The sequence below is a fragment of the Cyprinus carpio genome, chromosome B12 (genome assembly GCF_018340385.1).
Source record: "Cyprinus carpio isolate SPL01 chromosome B12, ASM1834038v1, whole genome shotgun sequence".
Classification (NCBI taxonomy): domain Eukaryota; kingdom Metazoa; phylum Chordata; class Actinopteri; order Cypriniformes; family Cyprinidae; genus Cyprinus; species Cyprinus carpio.
This window is the reverse complement of record NC_056608.1, coordinates 25,275,465-25,302,269: the sequence shown is the minus strand read 5'-3', so window position 1 is coordinate 25,302,269 and position 26,805 is coordinate 25,275,465. Positions and strand designations below refer to the sequence as shown.

The window sequence follows — 26,805 nt, the reverse complement described above, 5'->3', positions numbered from 1 at the left end:
CTTACATGACACACAAACACACACATGCACACCCACACGCACACACACCCATGCACACACACACACACACACACATGTACACACACACTTACACGCACACATAAACAAATACATGCAAAAACACACACACTGACAGTGAGGCTGCACAGTTTGGGAAAAAAATACAAACACAAAAATTATTATTAGAATATGAAAACAGCATATTAAAAACTATAAAATAGCATAAAAGATCTAGTATTTAAAAAATATAATAAGATAAAAATATTACTATTGTAATAATTCAACTGCTATTATTATAGTTGTTAATAAGTTTAAAAATATTGGCATTGGGTTGTTATATTGTATTTTAATATGACCATTGCAACATTTTACTGTAGTATAAAAAGATTTAGTATTTGTGACCCTGGACCACAAAAACAGTCATAAGGGTAAATTTCTTGAACTTTCTTCTTGAACTCAATTTCTTTCTACATCATCTGAAAGCTGAATAAATAATCTCTCCATTGATGTGTGGTTTGTTAGGACAATATTTTCTGTGATACAACTATTTGAAAATCTGGAATCTGAGGGAGCAAAAAAATCTAAATATTGAGAAAATCATCTTTAAAGTTGTTCAAATGAAGTTCTTAGCAATGCATATTACTAATCAAAAATTAAGTTTTGATATATTTACAGTAGGAGATTTACAAAGTATCTATAATTTTGGCCCATTTAATGTATTACTGACTACTGCTACAAATATATCCGTGCTACTCATGACTGCTTTTGTGCTGCAGGGTCACATTTTCGAAAAATATATTACTACTACTTACAACTACTAATAATAACAATAACAACTGTTATTGTACAACAGCCATAACTGAAGCTAACACTCACAGCTCTCTTCTGCTCAACAAGAGGGTTAAAAAAAGAATAATTCTTCATTTTTGAGGGACTGTTCCTTTAAGAGAATGATGCATGCAAGCATGCCGCAGAAATGTACAGCACATGCACATTAAACACACTCATTAAGTACAGTCAATGTATTAAATGATTCATGGACTGATATTTGGAAGTAAATGTTTGCGGTGTTCTTCTGCTGATCTGGTGTTGCTTGATATGCAGATGTATGTAAAACTATTTGTTCTGTGAAACAAACAGCAATTACCATTCATGCTGGGATGTGTACGTTTCCCTTACAGAAAAACACTGACAGCTAATTAGAGAAATTCACATGGCTGTGAAAATGTCTTTTTATAAGCAGCGTTTCTTGAAAAAGCAGACAGTTCACAAAATTACAAATAGGAATATTTAAAGCAAAGCTCTGGACTAATCAACTTTAACCAATCTTTCAAACTCAAATAAAACAAAGTTAGAGTTATATAATTGAGAGACCGGGGCTAGTTGTCACATTTTTGCTTGAATAAAGCATTTCTATACTGACCAAAACAAAACTTCTGCAAATTTTTAACATCACTGCCTGCAAAAAATATACAAACAATAATGGGGCATGTTGTCACACTATATGGGGTAAGTTGTCACAATGCAAACCTGCCATTAAATAGCCTATTAAAGGCTTTGCAGTAGAATTTAGACAGTAAAACAACATTGAAACAATTCATGAATATGCAAAAATGGAAAACGTAACTACGAAAAAAGCACACAAAGCCACTTACTACAATTACAGCAGTTAAAATGCATGTGAAAACTTGCCCCAGTCTGAAACTAAAAGTTGTGAGAATTCACAAATATCATTGTAAATGTTTGAAACGAACACACAAAACCACTGATGATGGAGAAAACAAGTATTGTGCAATTCAATATTCACCTTCTGACAACTAGCCCCGGTCTGTTTTATAGTGACTCTCAGCAGAATCTGCTGCAGTGGTTTTGTGTAACTGTGATAAATCACTTTTGTTCTTTATATTGGTATGTCTGGTCTACTTGAGTGAACTGAAGCATGAAATAACATCTCAAACCTCTATGAACACCAGCATCCATCCGTTTGATTGACAGCTGGAGATCTGCAGAAGCTCCTCCCACTGAAGTACAGCAGCACTGCAGGAGACGGCCATCCAATCACAGTTACTCTGTATGTTTGACAAAAATCATTATGATTTATTTCATCAGAATACATAACTCCTGAATGGATAAAGATGCTGTTTAACAGACAACCGTGACCTGCTACAGGACTTGTTATAAACAGCTGGACTAATACACAATCCAATTGTTAAAGTCGAGAAATCCAAACTCATCCAAGACATTTCTGGTCTTATACTGTGAATGCTATCTTGTTTGTGCTTGTTTTTTGAAAATAGAAATGCTTCTGAAATGACTTTTCTTGTCGACTTTTGGTTAATGTTAACCACTATCCAAATATCTAGTTCTAGGCTGCTGTTTTAGGTGATGCAGCTTTTCTAAAATATTTTTACTGTTTTTAAAATAGGGGGTTAACATGCACATGTGAAGAGATAAAATGGTCTCTTGTTATTAATACATTCAATTAGATTTTGATTATTCATGTCCACTTGAAGTTTAAATCTTTTCAAATGTTTATATTTTTAATAACATCTTTTTGGATTGGATAGGGCATTTTAGAGAAACATAAACCAAACATCACATTTCATAGAGGCGTAGAAAAAACATTGATAATACTTCACAGCGTCGCAAACCCATTGATAATACTTACTGATGTCACTTCCTGTTGGATGATGTCATTGGAAACTGACTTTTGTTAGTTAAAGGGATTTTACTTAAGACACACTTCACTGATAAAATAAATTAATTTATAAAAACTGAGGGACATTGATGATTGGGTTTGGAAAATATATGCATACCCAGTTAATAAAAATATAAACAAGAACATTTTTCTAACATTCTAAGTTTTTTTTTTTTTCTTATTTTTTTTTATTTATGTATGTTTTATTTTTTTTTTTTTTTTTTTTTTTTTTGGTTATGTTATATGTTTGTTGAAAATTTTAATTTTTTGTTCTTTTATTTATTTTTTCTTTATGTTCTCTGAACATTCTAAACAACATTCTTCAAAGAGATTTCAAATGTAGCATTCCCATAACGTTAATTCCCATGATGTTCAGAGAACAATCCAAAATAAAGGTAAAACTTAGCTTTGTATCAGACTGGGCTTTTGTTGGAACATGTAGCAGAAATGGCTCTTTAGCTGAAATATCGAAAAACATGATAAAACAAGACGAGTTCTGATTGTCCCTTCACAGCAGATGCTGCCAAATACAAGTATATTTAACTCTGAACTGTTCTTAATTGCACTCGGTGGGACTTCATTAAATCCTGCAGAAGCCACTGTGTATTCTAGAAGAGTTCAGAGGAAACTCAGACTGTAAATATATATATATACAGCTCTAAACTGTTGACACCTCTTTTCTTGCTTGTTCTTCTTCCACAAACCATGACACCTCAATCAGACAGATTCAAATCTGTAGCACACTAATGAGGAGAAACAGCCCAAGCCTTATTTATAGTCTGTGTTACTATCTATAATGTGACCAGGTAAAAAATCAGCTTCCATAAGCATCTTATGAGAGTCAGCGCAGCAGGAAGGTAATCTGGGCTGTAATTGGCTTTGTTCTAAACCCCCGTCTCTCCCACCTGCTGCTGTGTGTGTTTGGATCACACACACTGGCATTTACACACGCTGATGTGCTAACCACGCGTCCACCTGCCCTCAAGATACAGCACTGCGGCAGAGACACAGAAAACCAGCATTACATGCGATGGTCAGAGAGTTGAGCTCCGCTGTGTTTTACACAGAATGAGTCAAACGCAGTTCCCAGAGTTCAGCAGAACTGCTTGTGCTTTTAGACGCCTACAGAAGATGAGAAGCTCTGCTGCTGCAGATGAAGTCAACTAAAGGAGTGACCTTAATCGCTAGTGTGCACACTTTAAAAATGTGCTTAACAGCCTGTGCCATGATTTACGGATGGACAGACTGAAAAAGAGATGTCTGCATTTTCTGATGAAGTGAATTAAACAGACAGACAGATAGATAGATAGATAGATAGATAGATAGATAGATAGATAGATAGATAGATAGATAGATAGATAGATAGAAACAAGGCACAATAAACAAATAATGCTTTAAAATGAAGAAAACTAGAGTTTAAGTGGATCCATAACTTTAAAACTCTTTTTTAATGATTAGATTTAGGGCTCTGCAGGCATTATTAAGCATGTCCAAATTCTGATGGGGATATTTATTTTGAATGATTTCGTTCGTATGGCGTGCAGTGCTCTGCATGCTTTTATAAGTAATGTTTTAATTGCCAATTTGAAATTTCAAGTGGGAGTTAAAACCAGACCAAGATAATTATATTGTAAAGCATGGAAAGCATTTTGTAAAGCATCTTTCCTTTGCTGTGCAATTTTTACTCCACGTTTATTTTTTGTTATACATGTTTTTAATTAATTCATATATTTTACCCCCATGCCATTTTGAATGTTTTTATAAAACAATCCATTTTGCCAAATGGAGTCAAAAGCCTTCTTAAAATCTTTGAGGCATGCAAATATTTTTTCCATCTTTCTTTAGGTGTACTTGTTCATTTATTAACGTGTGTAGTGTGTAGTTGGCTTTTGTTGGGGAAGGAAGTCTGTGTGTTTATTTTTGTTTTTTTTTTTTTTAATGCTTTAAGAAAGATGAAATCCAAGAGTTAATTAGTTGGTTTAGGAAGGAAGCCCGTTCTCTCTATCTCTCTCTCTCTCTCTGTCTGTTTCTCTCTCTCTCTCTCTCTCTCTCTCTCTCTCTTTATTTATAGAGCAAAATATTTTTCTCTATTTTCTGTTTCTCTCTTTCTGTCTGTCTTGTTTATGTCTGTTTATGTGTTTATCTTTATGTCTCTGAGGTTAGTGTGTTATTAACTCAGCAGAGCAGGAGGAACAGGCAGCATGAGCTTCAGCATGGAGGAGAGAGGCAGAGACAACACGGCCGACTACAGACTTTACTTCAGTAAGTGTCACAGCATCCATTCATCACCAGCACTTCACTGATTCCTGCTGCTCTTCACTTCAGTCCTGTCCTGTCACGCAGCACACCTTCATGACCAAATCAACACACTCGAGCAAATATTAATCTCACAATGAAGCGAACATAGGCTGATTTTAAATAATTTTTTCTACTTGAGTGGATGCAAACATCTTGTAAACACTGTTTTAATTAACTTAAAATTTGTCGGGTTTATATATGTCCAATATCACTTTCCACCTTGTTATTTGTTTAATTTATTTTAACTGACAATGCTTATGTACTTCTCACTGAGAAATTAACATTTACATGAAAACAACTTAAAGCTGATTAAATTACCCATGCATATTCATTTTATAATTGTTGAAAGGATGCTGCATTACAAGAATGACCTGTCTAGTGTTATCTTCTTAATTGTGTAATTATGCATAGGTATATTTAATTATCTTCTCTTATTACAGTGACACACACACACACACACACACAAACTGTTGAGCATCTGCTGGTGGCAGTAAGTAACAGGTGGAAGTATAGTAACTACTGTAGCTACCTGACCATGTGTCACAAAGAAAATATGCTTACTGTTGAAACCATAAGAGTTTTCCGTAATGAATTCTGTCTTTGGTTCAAACATCACAATAAATCCTCCTGCTCTCACGGTCAGACTTCAGAAAGTGCTGAAAATCTCTTTAATCTCAGAGTATTTTAGATCCTTTGTGAAGCTCTTTTATCTCGTCTCACAGGAAACGCAGAGGGGAAATACATATCTCCATTTCATGACATTCCCATCTACGCCGACGAGGCCGAGGTATGGAATATCTGAATCCTGATTCACGCATGCATTCCTCAGATCTCTGAACCGGGTTTTAACGAGGAACAGAAGTCGTCTGTGAAACACACAGACTGAGTTCTCACATCTATGATCACGTGAAATTCAAGCAGAGACAAAAACAGCCCAAAATGTAGTTTTGCATTGGAAAATGAAGTCAACGATGAAATGAAAAGTGCATCTGTTACTGTTTGATGCATGGAGAATTATAAAAAATATACATCTATTTTACATTTATTTTAAAATATAATATAACCTATAAATTCAAATCGTGATGTCAATATTTTATTTTTAATCATTAATCTAAATAACGTGTTGATTTATTGTGGTTAAAATTTAAATCTGTTAATTGTTTTGACAACTAGTTAGTTATATAATTTATACTTAACAGGGAATAAATAGGCTTCATTAGTTAGATGTACTGAAAGGATTTAATTATTTAGATTTTGTCAAAACTGTTGGATTAATGAAGTTTGTTATGATTCTGATAATATTGAATTGCTGCAGTAAATAAACAATAAAAGCACCAAAAAAATTTAAACCTGGACCCTCGTCAGCATCAGCTAAATGAACCGGCACATTGATGATAAAACAAACAAACACTCTCTCTCTCTGTGTGTGTGTGTGTGTGTGTGTGTGTGTGTGTGTGTGTGTGTGTGTGTGTGTGTGTGTGTGTGTGTGTTTCTCTCCCTGAGGCATATGTGTGAATTAAATCTAATTAGATGCATTCTCTCACGATAATCATCCTGAAGTTCATAATGACATTAATATGTCAGATGAATTATGGGAATAGTTTCCTCTGTTCAAAATCACGGGAGGTTTGATTAATATAAACACAACACAGAGCAGAATTATCATGCAGGAACATGAACTCAGACACTGCAGACAGAAAGAAAAACAGAGGAAAGTGTATGACCTCTAAGATGCTCCACAGAGCCATTTCTAGACGGATCGAACGATTTCACAGAATTTGCTTCAGCTTCTGATTGTAAAACGCAGTTGTGATCATCTGCCCAAATCCGTTTTCTCCTTCAGAACATCTTCCATGCTGTCGTCGAGGTTCCTAGATGGACGAATGCAAAGATGGAGGTGAGAAATCTTGATGTGGATTTTTTTTCACATGCTCAGATTACTTTTTTGTTTTTTGATCTTCACTAGAGCTCATTTTAGATGATGATTTTCTAGAATGGACTGAACTTCTTTAACAGTTAAGTATTGTTAGAAAGGCCTGAACTTTTTATGTATTATTTCGTGTTAGTAGCCTAAATATAGGAATTCCAGGAATTATAATAATGGAAGGGAAAATAACAAATTATCTGTAATGACGAATGCTGAGGAACGAACTGATTTAATGAGTTCTGCACAGCGGTAGACAGTCATTAATCATTTTACTTTATTATTGTAATTAAGAACATTTTTAAAATATACAGGTGCATCTCAAAATATTAGTAAAAGTGAAACTTTCATATGATTTTATATGTGATGCATTGTTTTGATGCTTAAAAAAACCCATGGGCAAAATGCATTCACATTTTAAGAGAAACTCTACACTTCTTCAGGTCGAAATAACGAGAATGATGTGTTTTTATGAGTAAAAGGATGGTAATGTAAAGGTTTCCAAAAATGAAAATGCTCTGATAACTTACAGTATATACAGGTGCATCTCAAAACATTTTAATATCGTGAAAAGTTCCAAAACTTTATTTCAAAAAGTGAAACTTTCATATAAATCTAGGGTTTCTCTTAAAATGTTAATGCATTTCGTCCATGGGTTTCTTAAGCATCAAAACAATAACACTTTAATAAAACTTTACATTTTGTTTGTGTGTCCAGTTTAATTTATTTTTCTGAGCAAAAATAATGAATATCATACATTTTTACCATTATTTACAGAAAACACCCACTAAAATGCTTATTTACCAGAAAATCTTGTCAGGTGTATTTAGAGCCAGAATCATAATTAAAAGACAGGCTGACGATTAATTAATTAATTGTTATTTTTAATCTTTGCCACCATCCTTCAAACCACTAGGTTTTACCCATTTGTCAGCAAGACGTTTTTAATCATTTTAAATATATGATTTAATATAATCACTTTACCTTTTATATATTTTGATAAGTACAGATCAGAATAATGTTTTCTTTTAACATAACTATATCTGTTACTCTGAATGACGATGCTTGAAAAACACTGAAGCAGCATCATTACTTGCATTTAATCTGCTTTTTATGTATTACTTTTGTAAATTTAATTAGATGCAGACACCAAAGTCTTTAAACCTTATGCTGTTTATCACCTTTTTTTGTTTTTCCCCATTTTTAAAATACTAAATGATATATCACTCTTGCTAATAATTAGCAACTTAATTTATATTTTAGTATATTGGCGTTTAATGTTATGGTACTAAAATAAAACATTTACTTATTTGCAGATCAATACATACATATTAAAATTCTGTATTGACTAGTGTTGGATAGAATATATAATAAACATGCTTTATCCATCTGTACTTTTTACATTTTTAATTCTATTTTTAATACAAATTGAAAACAAGTACTTATGCTTTTACTGCAGTCATATAATATTAGTGCATCTGTATTATATCTAAAAAAAAATTATATTATACATACAGATATATTTGTGTGCTTCATCATGACTGCCTCTGCATCTAAAGACCAGTTCAGGCCGGACTTCTTCTTACACTTTCACTAATGATTTCTGAATATCTATATATATACAATATATATATATATATATATATATATATATATATATATATATATATATATATATATATATATCTATATTGCAGCCAAAATATATTTTAAATATATCTTCCCATTTTTTATATGTATTGTATTTTTTAATAAAATAAAGTATATTCTTTGCTGATTTTTATACAGTTGTGTTACATGTTCATACGACAACAAAAGTTTTTCTTCAAATGTGACATATGTGAGTGTATTTTCTATTAAAATGAAAAATATCGAGCAAAATGTATTTTTAAATTCTTTAAAAAAAAACATTTATTTATTTTTTAAATGTTTTCAAGAATAAAAAAAATGCATAAAAATATAACAAAAATATATTTGTATTATAATTGGAAATTAATATATTTTGAAATATATTTTAGCAAATATATTTTTCTCATTTATTGCATATATATACATATATATATATAATATCTATATATATATATATATACATTTTTTTTTTTTTTTTTTTTTTTTTTTTTTGCTGTATGGGATGAGTTACTTTATGCTTCTTTTTGGAGCTTGATTTTATAAGTCTGCATTTAATTTCTGAGCTGTATTTTCATTCTATTTCACATTTTATGGAAGAAAAAGTCAAACATTCTGAAAAACTGAATGTTTAAATTCTGAAATATAATCCTGGTTTCTCCAGATCGCGACTAAAGATCCTCTCAATCCACTGAAGCAGGACGTGAAGAAAGGGAATCTGCGTTACGTCAGCAATGTCTTTCCTCATAAGGGCTACATCTGGAACTATGGAGCCATTCCTCAGGTCTGTGTTCTTTCAGATGTTTAGAAGTGAAGCTGCAGAATGAAAGCGTGGGAACCGCTTGAGTCTGCTTAGAGAGGGAGATTTCATGCATGTTTAGATGCCAGCCCAAGCAGCGCTGGAGCTCACTCACAGCATATGAATGAACGGACGGATGATTTGCCGTGTTTTGCAGACGTGGGAGGATCCAGGCCACCGGGACGAAGACACGGGCTGCTGCGGCGATAACGATCCCATCGACATCTGTGACATCGGGAACAAGGTCCAGAGCAGCGCAGAAACTCACTTACTGTAGCTCACGCCACATCACTTCAGTGTGACGGGATATTTCTCATGCTTTACTGTCTGTCATATACAGTCTGTGTTTATTGTCCCCCAAGTTTATTCACTCAAAACTGACTTTGACGTTATTTCAAGCAAGAAGCACCGACTCTTGCTCTTGCAGGTTTTTGGGGTTTTTTGTCTGTATCTGGTTTGATAATAATTAAATATAAATTTAATTTGAAGTTTTTTGTATCAAATATGAAAAAATTTAAGAATAAATTTATTTATAATATTGTTATAAATAAATAAATCATTCAAAAATAAATAAAAGTAATGGAAATTAGACTAATAAAATTATAAACTTCACACTCAAAGAAATATATATATTTATTTAGATTTTATAATTACTTTCATATTATTTATAATAATATACAACATAAAATAAATTAAAATAATATTATATTATATATAATGATTATTATTATAATATAAATATATATATATATATCATATTTGTCTCTTCAAACTCATGCAATATTTTTTTTTTTTTTTTTTTGTTGGAGAGAGAGAGAGAGAGAGAGAGAGAGAGCATGATTTTGAATATGACATATATACTTAATAATCATTATATATAGATAGATAGATAGGTCTATTTATATTTCATTATTATATTATTATGTGTGTGTGTGTGTGTGTGTGTATTAATGTGTTATAATTTAGAAATACACATATAGATAAATACATACATAAAATGTATTATATTTTATTATTTATTTCACCAGCTATATATATATATAGATATCATATATATATCTATAGATATATATTATATCTATATATATATATATATTTATTTTTTTTTTTTTTTTTTTTTTTTTTTTTTTTTTTCAGAGGTAAAAGTTGCTCTCAATGTAAATTATGAATTGTGAGCAAATCATTCTTTTGAGTTTTTGAGTTGTTTTGAATGATTCGGTCAAACCGCTTTGATCTGAACGATTCATTTGAATCATTCTGAATCGGAATGATTTGAAACATCTTTCAGTAGTAATCATGCTTGCCTTCAGAGCTCCAGGAGTTCCAGCGTTCTGTAAGCGTGTTCTTCACATGTCTTCATCAGGTCTGCTCTCGAGGAGAAGTCATCCGTGTGAAGGTGTTGGGGACTCTGGCGCTGATCGACGAAGGAGAAACCGACTGGAAAGTGATCGTCATAAACCTGGAGGACCCCGAGGCTGAAGACTTCAACGGTCTGAGAGCTTTAGCTTCAGTGTTTGTGATGAGCACGAGGGTAAATCTCAGCATCTTCTGTCTCTTGCAGATATCGAGGACGTCCGCAGACTGAAGCCTGGATTCCTGGAGGCCACACTCGACTGGTTCCGGATGTACAAAGTCCCAGACGGGAAGCCAGAAAACCAGTTTGCCTTCAATGGGGAATTTAAGAACAGGGTAAATAGATCCGCAGCTTAAATAATAGACAGGAGACTATATTTGAATAATGACTTCTTCCTGACAGCCAGAAATGAAGATGTTTTCCATCAAGTCACGAAGGCAAGAGAATCCAAGCATGTGATTTTCAAAATTGCTTTTTCAAGAGGTGATCGTGTCAGTGATTAAATTACTAGACAGATCTGAGATCAGCGGTGCGTCTCGCTTCTCCAAACTTTTCAAAACTATACGAGCTGCTAAACATTCAGAAGCTCATCTCTCATTTCGGTTGAAAACATCAGGAAACATGCTTTACCTGTGTTTGTTGAGTCAAGCCTCACTCATAACACCTGGTTCACACTGAACACAACATTCTCTTTAAAACAAAAATGTAAAAAATAGTTTGATTTTATTGTTTTAAAATGTTGCCGTAAATGTATCTTTCTTATTTTTAAATGTTTAAAAACACAATGCATTTACATTTTAGTAAATATACATAAAGGTGCTTCACGATGCAACAGAAGAACCTTTTTGTCTAAATGGTTCCATAAAGAACCTTAAAACATCTGAAGAACCTTTCTGTTTCACAAAAGCTTCTTTGTGGCGAGATTCAGATTATAAAAAGGTGAGAAAGAGATGGTTCTTTGACTGAATGCTTCTTTGTGGAACCAAAAATGGTTCTTCTGTGGCATCGCTGTGAAGAACCTTTGAAGCACCGCTATTTTTACGACTCTATATCTTTTTTAAGTATATTTTTATTAGCAAAACATACCATGTCTTTTTAAAAATGTTTTGAAATGTAAATTTTTGGTTAATATTCTAAATCATTTTTCTTTTTAAATGTTCACAAAAAGTTTTAAATATGCTATTACATTTTTTTTAATTATTACTTTTAGTAATATATTTTAAACTATTTTTAAATGAATTAAAAATTACATACTATATATTTTTTATACTATACACAATTATTTTTTCTTTTTAAATGCTTAAATACTATTTTAAAAATGCTTTAAAAAACAGTAATCATGACATATATACATTTTCTTAAATATATTAAAATAATTATATTTAGCTAATATATTAAAGGTTTATTTTTAAGGTCTTAAAGCTTTAATTTAGTAACTATGCTTATTATTTTATTATTATTTAAATTCTTAAAAAATATTGAACATATACTACATATTTTCTTAAGAGTTTGTAAATATACTAAACCCTTTTTTTTATTTAGATGGTTTAAAATGCAGAAAATATATTTTATATCCTTTTAAAATGTTTTAAAAGTATTATTTTTGGTAAATATACTAAATTATTTTTTAATGCATTGAAAATGTGCAAATATACCACCTCTCTCTCTCTCTTTTTTTTGTTTTTTTTTTGTTTAATGTTTTAAAATGTCTTCTCTGGTTCATGGCCTGCAGGATTTCGCCATTAAAACGATTAAGGACACTCATAGTTTCTGGAAAGCTCTGATCTCCAAGAAAACAGACGCTGGAGAGCTGAACTGGTAAGACATCTGTCTCTCAGTCTATAATCTAGTTTTAGTTTAAACTCCAGTACAATCCACACAGAAAGGCCTCAGATGACAGTCATTCTGTACAAACACACGTGATGCATTCAGCTTAGAGCCTGTGATGTTGCACAAAAACATGCATATCACGAGTGACGAGTGAGTGTTTACTTCTCAGTCTGTTTGAATGGCTTTTGCATGTTGGAATTAGAAACTGGGTTTGAGATGATCTGATTAAAGAGAACAGGGCTGAACTCATTCACATCCTCAGACGCGTCCGTCTTGACTCCAACAGACACACAGACGTAACACGTACCTTACAGTGATTGTTCAGTAACCCACAAACAAACACTTCTGCTTCAGGAAGCGCATCTGAGAGGATCCTGGAGGGTTGATAGTTACAGAAAACAGCATTAAGATGCTCAACAGCACTGTCAGCCTTTAAATAAACTACAGCAATAAAGACAGACAGAAATCAGGGTTGCCAGGTCTGTGCAACAAAACAAGCCTAGTGACCCCATCCCAAATATCAAACTCCAAATATGCCACTCCCATATCTAAAATCATAATTTTTTAATGCTTTTCAAATAAGTAAATATATATTTTCTTAAATGTTTTAAATTGAGAATTTTTAGTAGAACCCAATGTCAACTCAAATATATATATATAATGAGTCTATATATTAACAATAATAATAATAAACTAAAATATTTTTAATTATCAAATATACTATATCTTGTTTAAAATTGTTTATTTTATTTTTAGTAAATATGTTGAATAATTTTTATTTAAAATCATAAATAAACTATGTACTTTCTTAAATGTTTTAAAATCTTTATTTCTAGTAAATTATACTAAATCATTTTAATTTCTAAATACTTTAGAATAAGTATATATTTTTTTGTAAATGCTTTAAAAAGATTATTTTTAGTAAAACCCAGTTTCAACTTGAAAATGTCTGTATAAAAATATTTTTTTAATTAGCAAATATACTGTATCTTTTTACAGATGTAAGGTGCTTATTTTAAGAAAATATACTGAATTTTAATTTTTTAATAATAAAGAGTATACATTTTCTTAAATGTTTTAAAATTCTAGTAAATTATACCAAATTATTTTAATTTTGAAGTGCTCTAAAAATCTTAAACATACTACATATTTTTTTAAATGCTTTAGACATATATTTTTGGTATATATAATACATCATTTTTAATTTTTAAGTGTTTTAAAAATATTTAAATATATTTAGTAAAATGTTTTTAAATCATTATTTTTACTAAAACCCGATTTAAATTATGTTTTTTTAAAAGAGCTCAAAGACATCACTGACCGTTCCTCACAAAACTCATCGTCCAGCACAGCTTTATCACGGCTAGAATATCAAATACTTCAATACACGCATTTCTGTCAAATATAATTAATGCAATATGTCAAACCTTTAACCCACGGGGGAAAAATCAACCCCCGGCAAGAGTTTAAAAGCAGCCTTATTAAATTCAAACTTGGCAACCCTGCTGAAAATGAAACGATTTTAATTGAAATGAAACTCCTGACAGCAGCATGAATTCAAAACCTAGTGTGCTGTCTACATAGGGAGCATTTCAGGACCAAACGTGAGGTTTTTTTCAATAAGGATGGCATTATTGTTCAGTTTACACCTACTGAATTTACTTATTGCTATAGACTATATTTCAGCTTCAGCAGCAGGTAATCAGAATGAAATATACAGGCACACAAACATCTGATCTCTATACAGTACATCCCTACATAGACATCAGCCAGCAAGATGGTTTTTATGGTCACGCTCGGATTGAAAATGAGGTTTCTGATGGCAATCTGTGGCAGATTTGAGAACAGATATTAGATATCAACAGCTCTGTTTAGTTCGCGTCACCTCCAGTGACTCTAGACTGAAGGAAATCTGGTTTTGACTTGATTTCTAATGTTCTGCTTGTGTCTGAAATGTACATCCGTCAGTATGAACACCTGCGTCTCTGACAGTCCCTTCTGCTGCTCCGCCGGTGAAGCCCAAGCCGTTGTGGATTCAGTGAGTGTTTTCTGTCTCGCACACAGAATTATAATTCAGTCTCCAGAAGCATCTACACGTTTGGGAACTTTTGAGCATAATGAACCTCTGATTGCATTCTTTTCCAACAATACCAGAGGTCTGTTTGGATTTAATCGTCGTTTATGCAACAGCAAATTGTTTAAAGATGACTTTGATTGATATGATGAAGCTATTTTTTTATTGTTTTCTTTGATTTTCATTTGATTTCTGATTAAACTTCAACTAAAAAGCTTTAAAGTTTCATCCAAAAATTAAACTTCAATCGTTTACTCACCCTCATGTCGCTCCAGACAGAAGAAGCCGGAGCTGTCAATGTCAAAAAGCATAATTAGGGCCTCATTAAAGTCTCATTTAACTCAAATTAAAGTCTCATTTACTGTAAGTAGTCCACAGAACTCATGCAAAACATTTCTGAAGTCACATGATAGTTTTGTGTGAAATTCAACCCATTAAAGAAATAGTGGAAATGTGCTCACCCACAGGTGATTCAAGATCAGGATGAGTTTGTTTCTTCATCAGGTTTGTAGAAATGTAGCACTGCATCAGTGTCTCAGTAATGGATGCTCTGCAGTGAATGGGTGCCGTCAGAATGAGAGTCCAAACCAGCTGATAAAAACATCACAATAATCCACAAGTAATCCACAGCACTCCAGTCCATCAGTTAACATCTGGAGAAGACAAAAGATGAAACACATCCAGCATTAAGACGTTTTTTGACTCAAATACATAAGAGTCTATAATCCATAATAACACTTCCTGCAGTGAAAAAGTGCATCTGCTGTTGTCTCTCACATCAAAATCCAGGTCACATATTTGTTTAGAGCTGTTTAAACGCTGCTTGATCTGTGTTTATTTGTCTAATGTTTCACACCAGAACACTTTTTCACTGGAGGAAGTGTTATTATGGATTATAGACTCTATGTATTTGATTAAAAAACGTCTTAATGCTGGATTTGTTTCAGGTTTTGTCTTCTCCAGATTTAACTGATGGACTGGAGTGCTGTGGATTACTTGTGGATTATTGTGATGTTTTTATCAGCTGTTTGGACTCTCATTCTGACGGCACCCATTCAACTGCAGAGCATCCATTGCTGAGACACTGATGCAATGCTACATTTCTCCAAATCTGATGAAGAAACAAACTCATCCTGATCTCTGATGAACTGAAGTTGAACACATTTTCAGCACATTCTCATTTTTGGGTGAACTGTTCCTTTAAGTTTCTTGACTGAAAGCGCTGAACTTGTCTAAAGCATCTCAGGAATGGCTCTCTTTTTATGCTCCATTAAAGAAAGTAAGTAAATGATGGCAGAATTATCATTTTTGTTGGTCTAATCCTGTAAGATCTACCTTCTGTTCTCAGGCTCCTCCGTATGGTGCTGCAGAGTTGACTCCGAGCTCAGGTGAGCGATCCGCCCTTCAGTGTTTTATTAGAGAAATATCACATAATGTACAGTAAAATCAATAATAATATCTAATAAGGTTTCCAACATATATTTATTTATACATGATCAATAAAGTTAATACAGTTTTCAGAAGACAATATTATTTTATTTAAATTTTTATATATATAATTTAAAATATTTTTTGTTGTAAAAATTATATGTATATAATTTTTAAGATTATTTTATATAAGAATTTAATATAATTTTAATACTATTTAATTATAATTATATGATATATTAAATAATAATATGATATATTTACACATCTGATTATGTTATATTTTTTATTATTATGTTAATTTTTTTTATTTTTTTTTATAGTGTAAAAATTATATTTTTACTTTGTTTTTGGATGATATGTTTTTGTATTACTTTAATTCATAGACAACGATCATCAGCGCTGACGGGAAGAATAAATGTAATGTCCGGATTTTATTTTTATTAATCAATTATATAGTAAAGAAGAGTAGAGTTTGTCTTGTTTTTGTTATGTATTGTATTGTTTTATTATAAACACTGTGTAGTTTGATTCATAAAGGCCTAAATAAAGTTTGGATGTTAGGTAGTCAGTGCAAAATACTCTGTGAACGTATAAAGCCTTTCAATGCAAACTCTATCAGAATAAAGCAATGTGACTTTATAAATACACATCTGTGCTTGAGCTCTTTTACTGGAATACAATACATATTTATATTATGCATCATTTCAATGTCTATTTCTGCATCTGTATATCTAATTGTAGTACATTTAATTAATTTGGCTGGCTTTAATCATTATAATTGCTCGGAAACACTTGATTGTGGTTCTACAGGTAATTGCTGCTAATGTCATGATGTTATTTCTTGACTTTATGCCCTGTTGCCATGGAGACCAGCCTCAATGTAGCATCAATGTAGCAGCATCTGTTACTCTGCGTTTGAATGTCAAGCAAAAAAATGACATGGATGATGCATGGGAGTAATCTGCCTGTAATTGGGGAAATTTCCTGCCCTGTACACGGAAAAACAAACAATCATTATAGTTTTACATTGGCGGACAAATGTTTGGAATAATTAAGTTTTTTTAATGTTATTGAAAGATGTCTCTTCTGCTCACCAAGGCTTTATTCAGCAACTGATGATAATTTATCTGCAAATCATCATATTAGAATGATTTCTGAAGATCATGTGACACTGAAGACTGGAGTAATGATGCTGAAAATACAGCTGCGCATCACAGAAATAAATTACAGTTTAACAGAGATTCACACAGAAAACAGCTTTTTTAGACTGAAATAATATTTCACAATTTTTACTGTATTTTTGATCAAATAAAGCCTCGGTGATCAGAAGAGATTTCTTTCAAAAAAATCGTAATTATTCCAAACTTTTGAATACAGCTGTAAAGAATGAATTATAATGGCTTTAAACTTTCTGTCGCATCTCTTTAATCACTTTTCCCTGAGCAAGTATTGAAGTTTTAATTTTGAGCTTGTCATTACTATCACACACAATATTAAAGTCCAGTTAAAGGCTGATTACGGCAAAGATCTGATCTTTATTACTGGACGTGTGATAAATGTGTTAATATGATATGAGATGCAGAATGATGAATAAGTTTTAGATTTATAATCTTGTATATAATATTCATTTAATAATGGTTATAAAATAATTGTATATGAGATGAGTATAGACTGAATGTACTGTAACTCACTTAAAAGCATCTGCTAAAATACATATTGAATGTACTGTAAGTAGCTTTGGATAAAAGTGCATAAATGTAAATCTCACCCATATTCATATTTTTTTAGTTAATATGAGTGTTTTTCCCCCATTGGTGAGAGTTTAAACATCATTGATTTCTATATGCATGATTTTCTGAATGCATCCCATAATCAGCCTGTCAAATAAAACACTGGTCAGTCATGTGGTCATGATTTTCTGTATGCATACCATAATCCTAGCGGTCAGTGGTTGGATGCGCAACACACCTGCATGCAGAGGTAGGTGTTCTACAGCCATAAAAGTGTGATTACATCCGCATCAGAGCATTCGTTTCGAAGAACTGCACTTACAGTTCATGATCAGGTCAATATATATTATAATATATATTATGTATCCACATTTTTGGTAATTTAAAAAAAAGTTTTAATTGAGAACATCAAAGAAACTGGCAGCTACAATACACGAGAAGTTAAAAAAAAATGAAATAAATGTAAGAAGGACATGGGGTATGTTACTAAACATAAATCATATTAAAAGGAAAAGATTAGAGGACTTACATATTTCAATCGTTTTTAATAACTGCTTAATTATTAGGCTTAATTATTAGGTGAATTGGAGATAGTCCCAAAATAATGATGTTGATAATTAAGTGTATTTCGTTTTCATGTTGTCGTAGGTCTTTTTACATTTAATAAACCCATACAAAAAATATTTTCCTAAAGGACAGAAAAATCTTTGACAATATTCTCAATGAAAAATATTTGGAAAATGCTTTTAGAGTAATGGCGAAGCAAAATAAATAATAAATAAATAACGCACTAAAGTCTCCGCGTGCTGCTTACAGAAAGAAACTCTGTATCAAAATCAGTATCAGTATCTCAAATCTTATTGACATTAGCGCATGAATAAATAAATAAACTACGCTGTTTTAAAATATTTATGAAGATTAAATTACGTTATATGTCTCCTGATTTTGACGTGAAACTATTTTTATTTGTTTATTTATTCATTTTTATTTATTTATTTTCAGCATCGTGACATTATTTTAATGACTGGCACACATAATCACACATAATCACACATATAGCACACATATAACACACATAATCACACATAACACACATATAACACACATATAACACACATAATCACACACATATTACATTTAATTATGTTATTTAACTGTAAAAGTAGCAACATTCTCTGACGAATGAGATCGAGCACCGACGGTGACGTGCCTCAAGGCGGAAGTAGGGTCAGGCTGGCGTGCGCGCTCATGTGAGTGATCCTGCGAGGTACTAGAGACGCTCCGCGGCTCGCGCGCTCTCAGAGAATAACGCAATAAACCGGAGTATTCACCGACGACACACTGAGGCCGCGACACGCGTTTGAGAGAAGGTGAGCGATGATAAAAACACCCAGAAACACACACACATACAGAGAGAGAGAGAACAAGACGAGGCTTTATTCAGGCCTGGGATTAACGGAGTGTGTGTGCGTGCGTGAGTGTGTGCATGCACCTGATGACTCTCTGTCACTCATCTGATCTGTGTGTTTGGTCTGTGCATATTAATAATAATAATAATAATAATACAGTGAATTATAGCAGGGGCGTGTCCAGGATCTTATACTTGGGGCGGCAAATATACTAGTTACATGTAACGGAGTTATGTCATTTAATTACAAAATAAATGTAAGTGCAATCTGTTACAGTTACTGAGAAAAAAAAAGTGTAATTAAATTACAGTTACTTGTGAAAATGTTAACAATTACAAACGAGGTTACATTTGATTTTTTTTCACACAAACACACACACATACAGATTTGATTGATTTATTTCTTTATTGCATTGCTCTTAAATAGGAGACACCAATGTTTCAGGAGTTTAGTACAGGATAAGATGCATGCTTATTCAATAACTGTTTTATTTCCTATCTGGGTTTATGCATATGCTTTAAGATGAACTGTTCTTCCTCCCAAGGCTTGTTTGATGCCAGTGTGATTTTAAAAACAGTATCACAGCGATCAAACTCTTTCTCGTTATGATTATAAACCTGTATTTAACCAGTGGCTGTGGTTTAAAATTAAATGATTATAATCTTAATTTAATCCGTGTTGAGTTCTACTGTAAGCTTAACCCTGCCTGCTTTACATGATTCAAAATGATTAACAGTTGAAAATGTTACATTTAGAAAAGTAATCAAATGTAATCTGTTACATTACTTTAATAAAGCATTTGAAATAGTTACACTACTTGTTACATTTTAAATAGTGTAAACTGTAACTATTACCTCCCCAGCACCGTCTAACAGTAACGTCACAGAAAATATTCTGCAAATCAATGGAGAAAAGTGTCAAAGATTCATATAGTTATTTTCACCTTATTAGACATTAGAAAATCTCTGTTATGGCATTTTAAAATATACTGTTTGTCAAAGCTCAGCACTGTTTTGTATTGAAGTATGAAGAGTGTGAAGAGTTGATTTTCTGCTAAATGTGAATTTATTCCTGTGATGCATTTTAATGCATTAACTCTCTACTGTATAACAGTAATGTCAAAGCATGAGTGATTTATGTAGATACTTACTTTATAATATTTTGAGCTCATTTAAAATTCTAAACAACAACAACAACACTTATTTGTTTATCTTTTGATTTCTCTAGAGATAAAAGTAGCCTAAACGTAGCAGATCTGATAAGAACAAATGAATGAATGAAGGAACGAATAGTAATAATAATAATATTAATAATATCGAGCCTACATGCACATTGATAGGTGTGGAAAAACATACTAATGGTACGATATACATTGCAGTAAATATCAAAAAGAGTACTACCATGTGATAAAAAAGGATCTTTCCGTGTTGATCTTTTCTGTGTTTTTGTTAGGAAACATCTGCGATGTCATTTATATTCGACTGGATCTACAGAGGCTTCAGTGGAGTGCTGCAGTTTTTAGGTGAGTGCACATGAGATTTAATCACAATGTTATTCTAACGTGCAAAACAGGTTGGAAAAAAAAACGTGAAAATGTTTTTGCCCCCTTCCTGTTTTTATTTTTTGCATATATGTCACACTTAAAAGATTCAGCTCAAACTAATATTACACAAAGATAATGCAAGTAAATACAAAATGCAGTTTTGAAATGATGATTTCATTTATTAAGAGACAAAACGCTGTCCAAACCTGTAATCAGTAATCAGCTTTCTAAAATAAAGTGCTTAGTCACAGTTCTTTCTTCATTTAACAGGAGGGCGCAATTACTTTTTCACATAGGGCCAAGTAGTTTTTTTGCTCTTAATAAAAGAAATCATCATTTAAAAACTGCATTTCGTATTTACTTGCATTATCTTTGTGTAATATTAGTTTGAGCTGAATCTTTTAAGTGTGATGTATGCAAAAAATAAAAAAAACGACACTTTTTACGACACTGTGTATATATATATGTACAGTACAGGTCAAAAGTTTGGAAACATTACTATTTTTAATGTTTTTGAAAGAAGTTTCTTCTGCTCATCAAGCCTGCATTTATTTGATCAAAAATACAGAAAAAACAGTAATATTGTGATATATTATTACAATTTAAAAATAATTGTTTTTAAATTTATTATACTTTAAATTATCATTTATTACTCTGTGATGCAAAGCTGAATTTTTAGGATCATTATCACATGATCCTTTAGAAATCATTCTAATATGATGATTCATTATCAAAGTTGGAAACAGTTCTGCTGCTTAATATTTTTTTCAGAACATGTGATACTTTTTTAGGATACTTTGATGAATAAAGTAAAAAAGTAAAAAAAAAAAAAAAAGAAGCTATGTTTTTAAAATATAAATATTTTTGTTATAACAATATACACTACTGGTCAGTAATTTGGGGTCGGTAATTAATTTTTTTCTTTCTTTTTTTAAATAAAATCAATACTTTTATTCAGCAAGGATGTGTTAACTTGATAAAAAGTGATAGTAAAGAAAATATATTATTAGAATATATATTATTAGAATTTATTTTTTATTTTGAATAAATGCAGTTCTTTTTAACCTTTTATTCATCAAATATATTAGACAGCAGAACTGTTTCCAACACTCATAATAAATCAGAATATTAGAATGATTTCTAAATGATCATGTGATAGACTGGATGTTACATGTGACACTGAAGGCTGGAGTAATGATGCTGAAAATTCAGCTTTGCATCACAGGAGTAAATTATTTTTTTTAAAGTATATTCAAATAGTAAACTATTATTTTAAATTGTAATAAATATATCACAAATATTACTGTTGTTTTTTCTGTATTTTGATCAAATAAATGCAGGCTTGATGAGCAGAAGAGACTTCTTTCAAAAACATTAAAAATAGTAATGTTTCCAAACTTTTGACCTGCACTGTATATATATATTGTTTCTTGCAGGTTTGTATAAGAAGTCTGGAAAGCTGGTTTTTCTCGGGCTGGATAACGCTGGGAAGACGACTCTTCTGCACATGCTCAAAGACGACAGATTAGGACAACATGTGCCCACGTTACACCCCAGTAAGACTCGGTTACTAGATTAAAACACAACACAGCTGTGAGATCAATCATTCCCAGCACTGACTGTGTTTCTCTCAGCGTCAGAGGAGCTGACCATCGCAGGGATGACCTTCACTACGTTTGATCTGGGAGGTCATGTACAAGGTCATTATTTGATGTGTTAGGTTTTGTAGAAGGTGTTCATCGTTTACTCGCCTCTGTTTGCTGTTAAACTTCTGTGTGAGAGTATTTTAGCATTCATCTGTTTGTCCTCGTATGTTGTTGTTCATCTGCAGCCCGGAGAGTGTGGAAGAACTATCTTCCTGCGGTCGACGGCGTGGTGTTCCTGGTGGACTGTGCGGATCACGAGCGTCTCTCAGAGTCGAGGCTGGAGCTGGACGTAAGTGTGCGCTGCTTCAGACGATCGCGGGCAGACGCTCCTCTCTCTCTGAGCTCAGTCTCTGTGTTTGCAGGCTCTGCTGACAGACGAGACCATCTCCGGCGTTCCCGTGCTGGTTTTGGGGAATAAGATCGACCGTCCGGAGGCTGTGAGCGAGGTTAGACTGAGAGAGGCGTTCGGTCTGGACGGACAGACCACTGGGAAGGTCAGCGCCGGCCAGTCACAAACACACCACCAGTCAAACGTTTTTAAACAGTGAGATTAAAAAAGTTTCTTCTGTTCACCAAGACTGCATTTATTTGATCCAAAGTACAGCAAAAGCAGTAAAAATGTGAAATATTATTACTATTTAAAATAACCATTTTCTATTTGAATATGTGTTAAACTGTAATTTATTTCTGTGATGTGCAGCTGAATTTTCAGCATCATTACTCCAGTCTTCAGTGTCACATGATCTTCAGAAATCATTCTAATATGCTGCTCAAGAAACATTTCTGATTATTAACAGTTGAGTACATTTTTTTATTAAAACTTTTATCAAGCAGTGATGCTTTAAACCGATCAAAAGTGATGATAAAGACATTTATAATGTTACAAAAGATTTCTATTCCAGATAAATACTGACCTTTCTATTCATCAGAGAAACCTGAAAATTCTACTCGGCTGTTTTCAACATAATTATAATAATAATAAAAGTTTTTAAGCAGCAAATCAGCATATTAGAATGATTTCTGAAGATCATGTGACACTGAAGACTGGAGTAATGATGCTGAAAATACAGCTGCGCATCACAGAAATAAATTATAATTTAAAATATATTCAAACTGAAAACAGTTGTTTTAAATAATAAAAATATTTTACAATTTTTCTGTACTTTGGATCAAATAAAAGCAGGCTTGGGGAGCAGAAGAGAGTTCTTTATTAAAGGTTTGTCAGTAAGCATCATGAGATGTTTGTATGATGCTGAACACAGTGTGTGTGACTGGTGTTGTGTCTGCAGGGCGGCGTGTCTGTGAAGGAGCTGAACGTGCGTCCGCTGGAGGTCTTCATGTGCAGCGTGTTGAAGAAGCAGGGTTACGGCGAAGGCTTCCGCTGGCTCTCGCAGTACATCGACTGATTTCATCCATTCTGGCCTGATTTGATTTTAGTATCAGCCATAAGTATGGAAACCCCTTTCTGACACCTGAAGATTTGTGTTGTGTGATGTAAGGTCTGAAATGAAGGAAGTAATGTTTTTGTTTTTTTTTTGTAACTGTTTTGTGAATTTTTCTCTGAATTTCTGAGTTTTCTTAAAATTGTGAGGAAGTACAGTATGCAGTGTGAGATCTTGCAATTCTGTTTTTTGTTTCTGCGATTTCCGGTTCATATCTAGTTTATATCTCACAAAGAAGAAAAGAAGAAATAAAAGTCAGAATTGCAAGAAAAAGTTTACTGTATATCTCACAATTTTGACACTTTTGTCCTCAGAATAACAAGGTTACATCTTGCAATTCTGAAATAAACAATAAAAAAGACAATTGCAACATTTTATCTCACACTTCTGACTTTTTCTCACATTATGGACCTGTTTTCTCATAATTCTGAGGAAAAGCCAGAACTGCGAGAAAAATTAAATTTTTATTTATAGAAAATCTAAATTCAGAATCACTAGAAAAAAGTACAAATTCTGAGATAGTCACAGTTCCTTTTTAATTTTTTGGCAGAAACAAGCTTCTATAAATAAGAGCTGTTGATTTGATCATTTTGTGTTTTTTGGTTGTTTTTTTGTTGTTTTTTTTTATCTTTTTTGTCGTGTGTGTGTGTGTTTTGTGTGTGTGTGATTTTGGCACTGCAGCTTTAAATGCAGAAGATACTGTATTAAAGAGCCTGGAATCCAGACATTGCTTTTTAAATAATAATCATGTGATTTTTCCGTAAATAATATTAAGACCACGTTTGATTGGGGAGTTTTGAGGTAGTATTATTTAGCATCTTTCTAAAGAGCTGATGTGTTTGAGATGTACAGTATGCTGTAATATATATTCTACTGTACAGTGTTTGTGTGGATGATGTCATCAGATGCCGTCAGTGTTTGTTGATCATCAGGTGGAGCTTCGGCTCGTCTGATATGAGAGCATTTACGGCACAGATCTGATCATTTTTTGCAAGTGTGTAAATATTCTATAATTAAGTATAAATGTGTTTTTATTGTTCATAGCCTTTATTTGAGTGTACAGGAATTCATCATAACAGACCGTAAACATCTATAAACTATAACTATTTTAAAGAATGTTTCTACTGTTGTTATTTAATAATTATTATTATTATAATTCATTCTTTATTCTTTGTCCTCGTTACAATGTATTTATACATTTAAGTACTGAGTAATATTAATAAACTACATGTACTTACTATATAGTTAGGGTTTGGATTAGTGTTATTTGTATGTAATTATTCATAATTTATTGTTATTATAATAGGAAGTGCATGTGACCAGTGTAATAAGGACACCTTAAAATAAAGTGTTACAAAAAAAAGTAACATCTTAATGAACAGTGTCCTTGTTACATGTACTTAAGTAATTTAGTAATTACATCATGCAACTAACCCTAAATCTATAGTAAGTACATGCTATTTAATATTACTTAGTAGTCAGCTGTATAATTAAACTATAACAAAGACACATTAAAATCAAGTGTAACCCAGAATTCTGTTGATTGGCCAAAATATTCCTTTAAATTATTAGTTATACCGCTGATAAACAGCAGGAGGCAGCAGTGAGTTCAGATCTCAGATCACTCAGTCCTTCACAGACAGTCAGAAGAAATACACCGCAATGGTGACAAACACCAGTTTAACTCGAGTGTCTTCAGATGAAGCTGTAACGGCTATGAATGCGTGTTTGAGCCTCAAGGGGTTAATAAAACATTGTTTGGATTTGTAAGCTGGTTAAAGCACACTGCAAATGTGAACGAGTCTGAAACACTGAAAGCATTTTGTCTGAGTTTCCCTTTTCACCCTCAGGATTTAACAAATAAAACAAACTACCATCCAGTAGCTCAAACAGCAACACAAGGTCATGGGTTCGATTCCTAGGGAACCTTCACAATAATGCAAGTGGCTTTGGATAAAAGCATTTGTTAAATGCATATATTGTATGTTCCTTCAGTATATATCATCTATACTGCACAGCAGTGTTATTTTATTTTTAATATCACTGATATACTAGTTTTTATTACTATTTTGATTTTTTTTAAACTTTGTTTTTACTTGAATTTTAAAGTTGTAGTAATTTAATAACTCAGTTTTTTTTTTTTTTTTTTGGTAATAGTAATTAAGTAATTATAATAGTTTTTATTGATATTTCTATATAGTTTTTCTTAATACTTTATTTTCTTTTAATTTTGTTTAATTTGTAGTAATTTACCAATTCTTATTGTTTTTATTAATTTAGTAACACGTTGTTTTTTAGTAATAGTAATTTAGTAACAGTTAGTTTTTATTTATATTCTGAATCAATTTTTAAAAAGTTTTTATTTTAGTTAAAGTTGTAGTAATTAGTACATTTTGTAGCATTTTTATTAATTTAGCTGTTTTTTTTTAGTAATAGTAATTTAATAACTATTACCGTTTTTATTCATATTTTGAATTAGTTTTTATACTTTGTTTTTATTTTAATTTTTGTTAAACATTTCGTAATTTTGCTTTTAGCTTTTTTTAATTAGTTATTTTGGTACATAAAGTTAAACTAAAAAAATGAAAAAAGTCATCTTAGCAAGTAATTTATTATTATTATTATTATTATTTAAGTTATGGTTTACTGCATTTCAAGTAAATAACGTTTTTTATGGTTTTAGTATTAGTTATAATAATAATCCTATTATAACCGCGTTGCATATGCAAATTACTGTATGCATAGATCTTTACTACATTTGGGAAACTGTGCATACAGCTGCAATACAGTATCCCACAATGCACTGCACTCAACACCTTCCATGTCCAGTGTGATGAATGAACCAGAAGTAAAAGCACATTCAAACTCATTCTGAATAATAGTTTTTGATGCATTAATGATGATTCTCAGATGCTTTGTCAAACTCATCATGAGATATTTCTCTGGAGTTTCTTAAGATGTAGAGAACACACGGCTGATGATGTATCAGAGAGACGCTCGC

The 26,805-nt window shown here is 32.1% G+C and overlaps 2 protein-coding genes across 2 annotated transcripts; both read left to right on the top strand.

Annotated features, from left to right (window-relative positions):
• Nucleotides 1-4,876: 4,876 nt before the first annotated feature.
• Nucleotides 4,877-14,752, top strand: LOC109084047 (inorganic pyrophosphatase-like). The gene is made up of 9 exons (XM_042734816.1): nt 4,877-4,960; nt 5,719-5,783; nt 6,840-6,893; nt 9,211-9,330; nt 9,503-9,589; nt 10,709-10,835; nt 10,907-11,034; nt 12,432-12,517; nt 14,498-14,752. The coding sequence occupies exons 1-9, from the start codon at nt 4,900-4,902 to the stop codon at nt 14,745-14,747; spliced, it is 978 nt and encodes a 325-aa protein (XP_042590750.1). The 5' UTR covers nt 4,877-4,899; the 3' UTR covers nt 14,748-14,752.
• A 4,226-nt stretch (nt 14,753-18,978) lies between these two features.
• LOC109113113 (GTP-binding protein SAR1b-like) lies at nt 18,979-23,841 on the top strand. Its single transcript, XM_042734815.1, has 7 exons — nt 18,979-19,134; nt 20,626-20,695; nt 22,153-22,272; nt 22,351-22,416; nt 22,548-22,651; nt 22,725-22,856; nt 23,652-23,841. Exons 2-7 carry the CDS (start codon nt 20,638-20,640, stop codon nt 23,766-23,768), a joined length of 597 nt encoding a protein of 198 aa, XP_042590749.1. The 5' UTR covers nt 18,979-19,134; nt 20,626-20,637; the 3' UTR covers nt 23,769-23,841.
• The last annotated feature ends 2,964 nt before the right edge of the window (nt 23,842-26,805 follow it).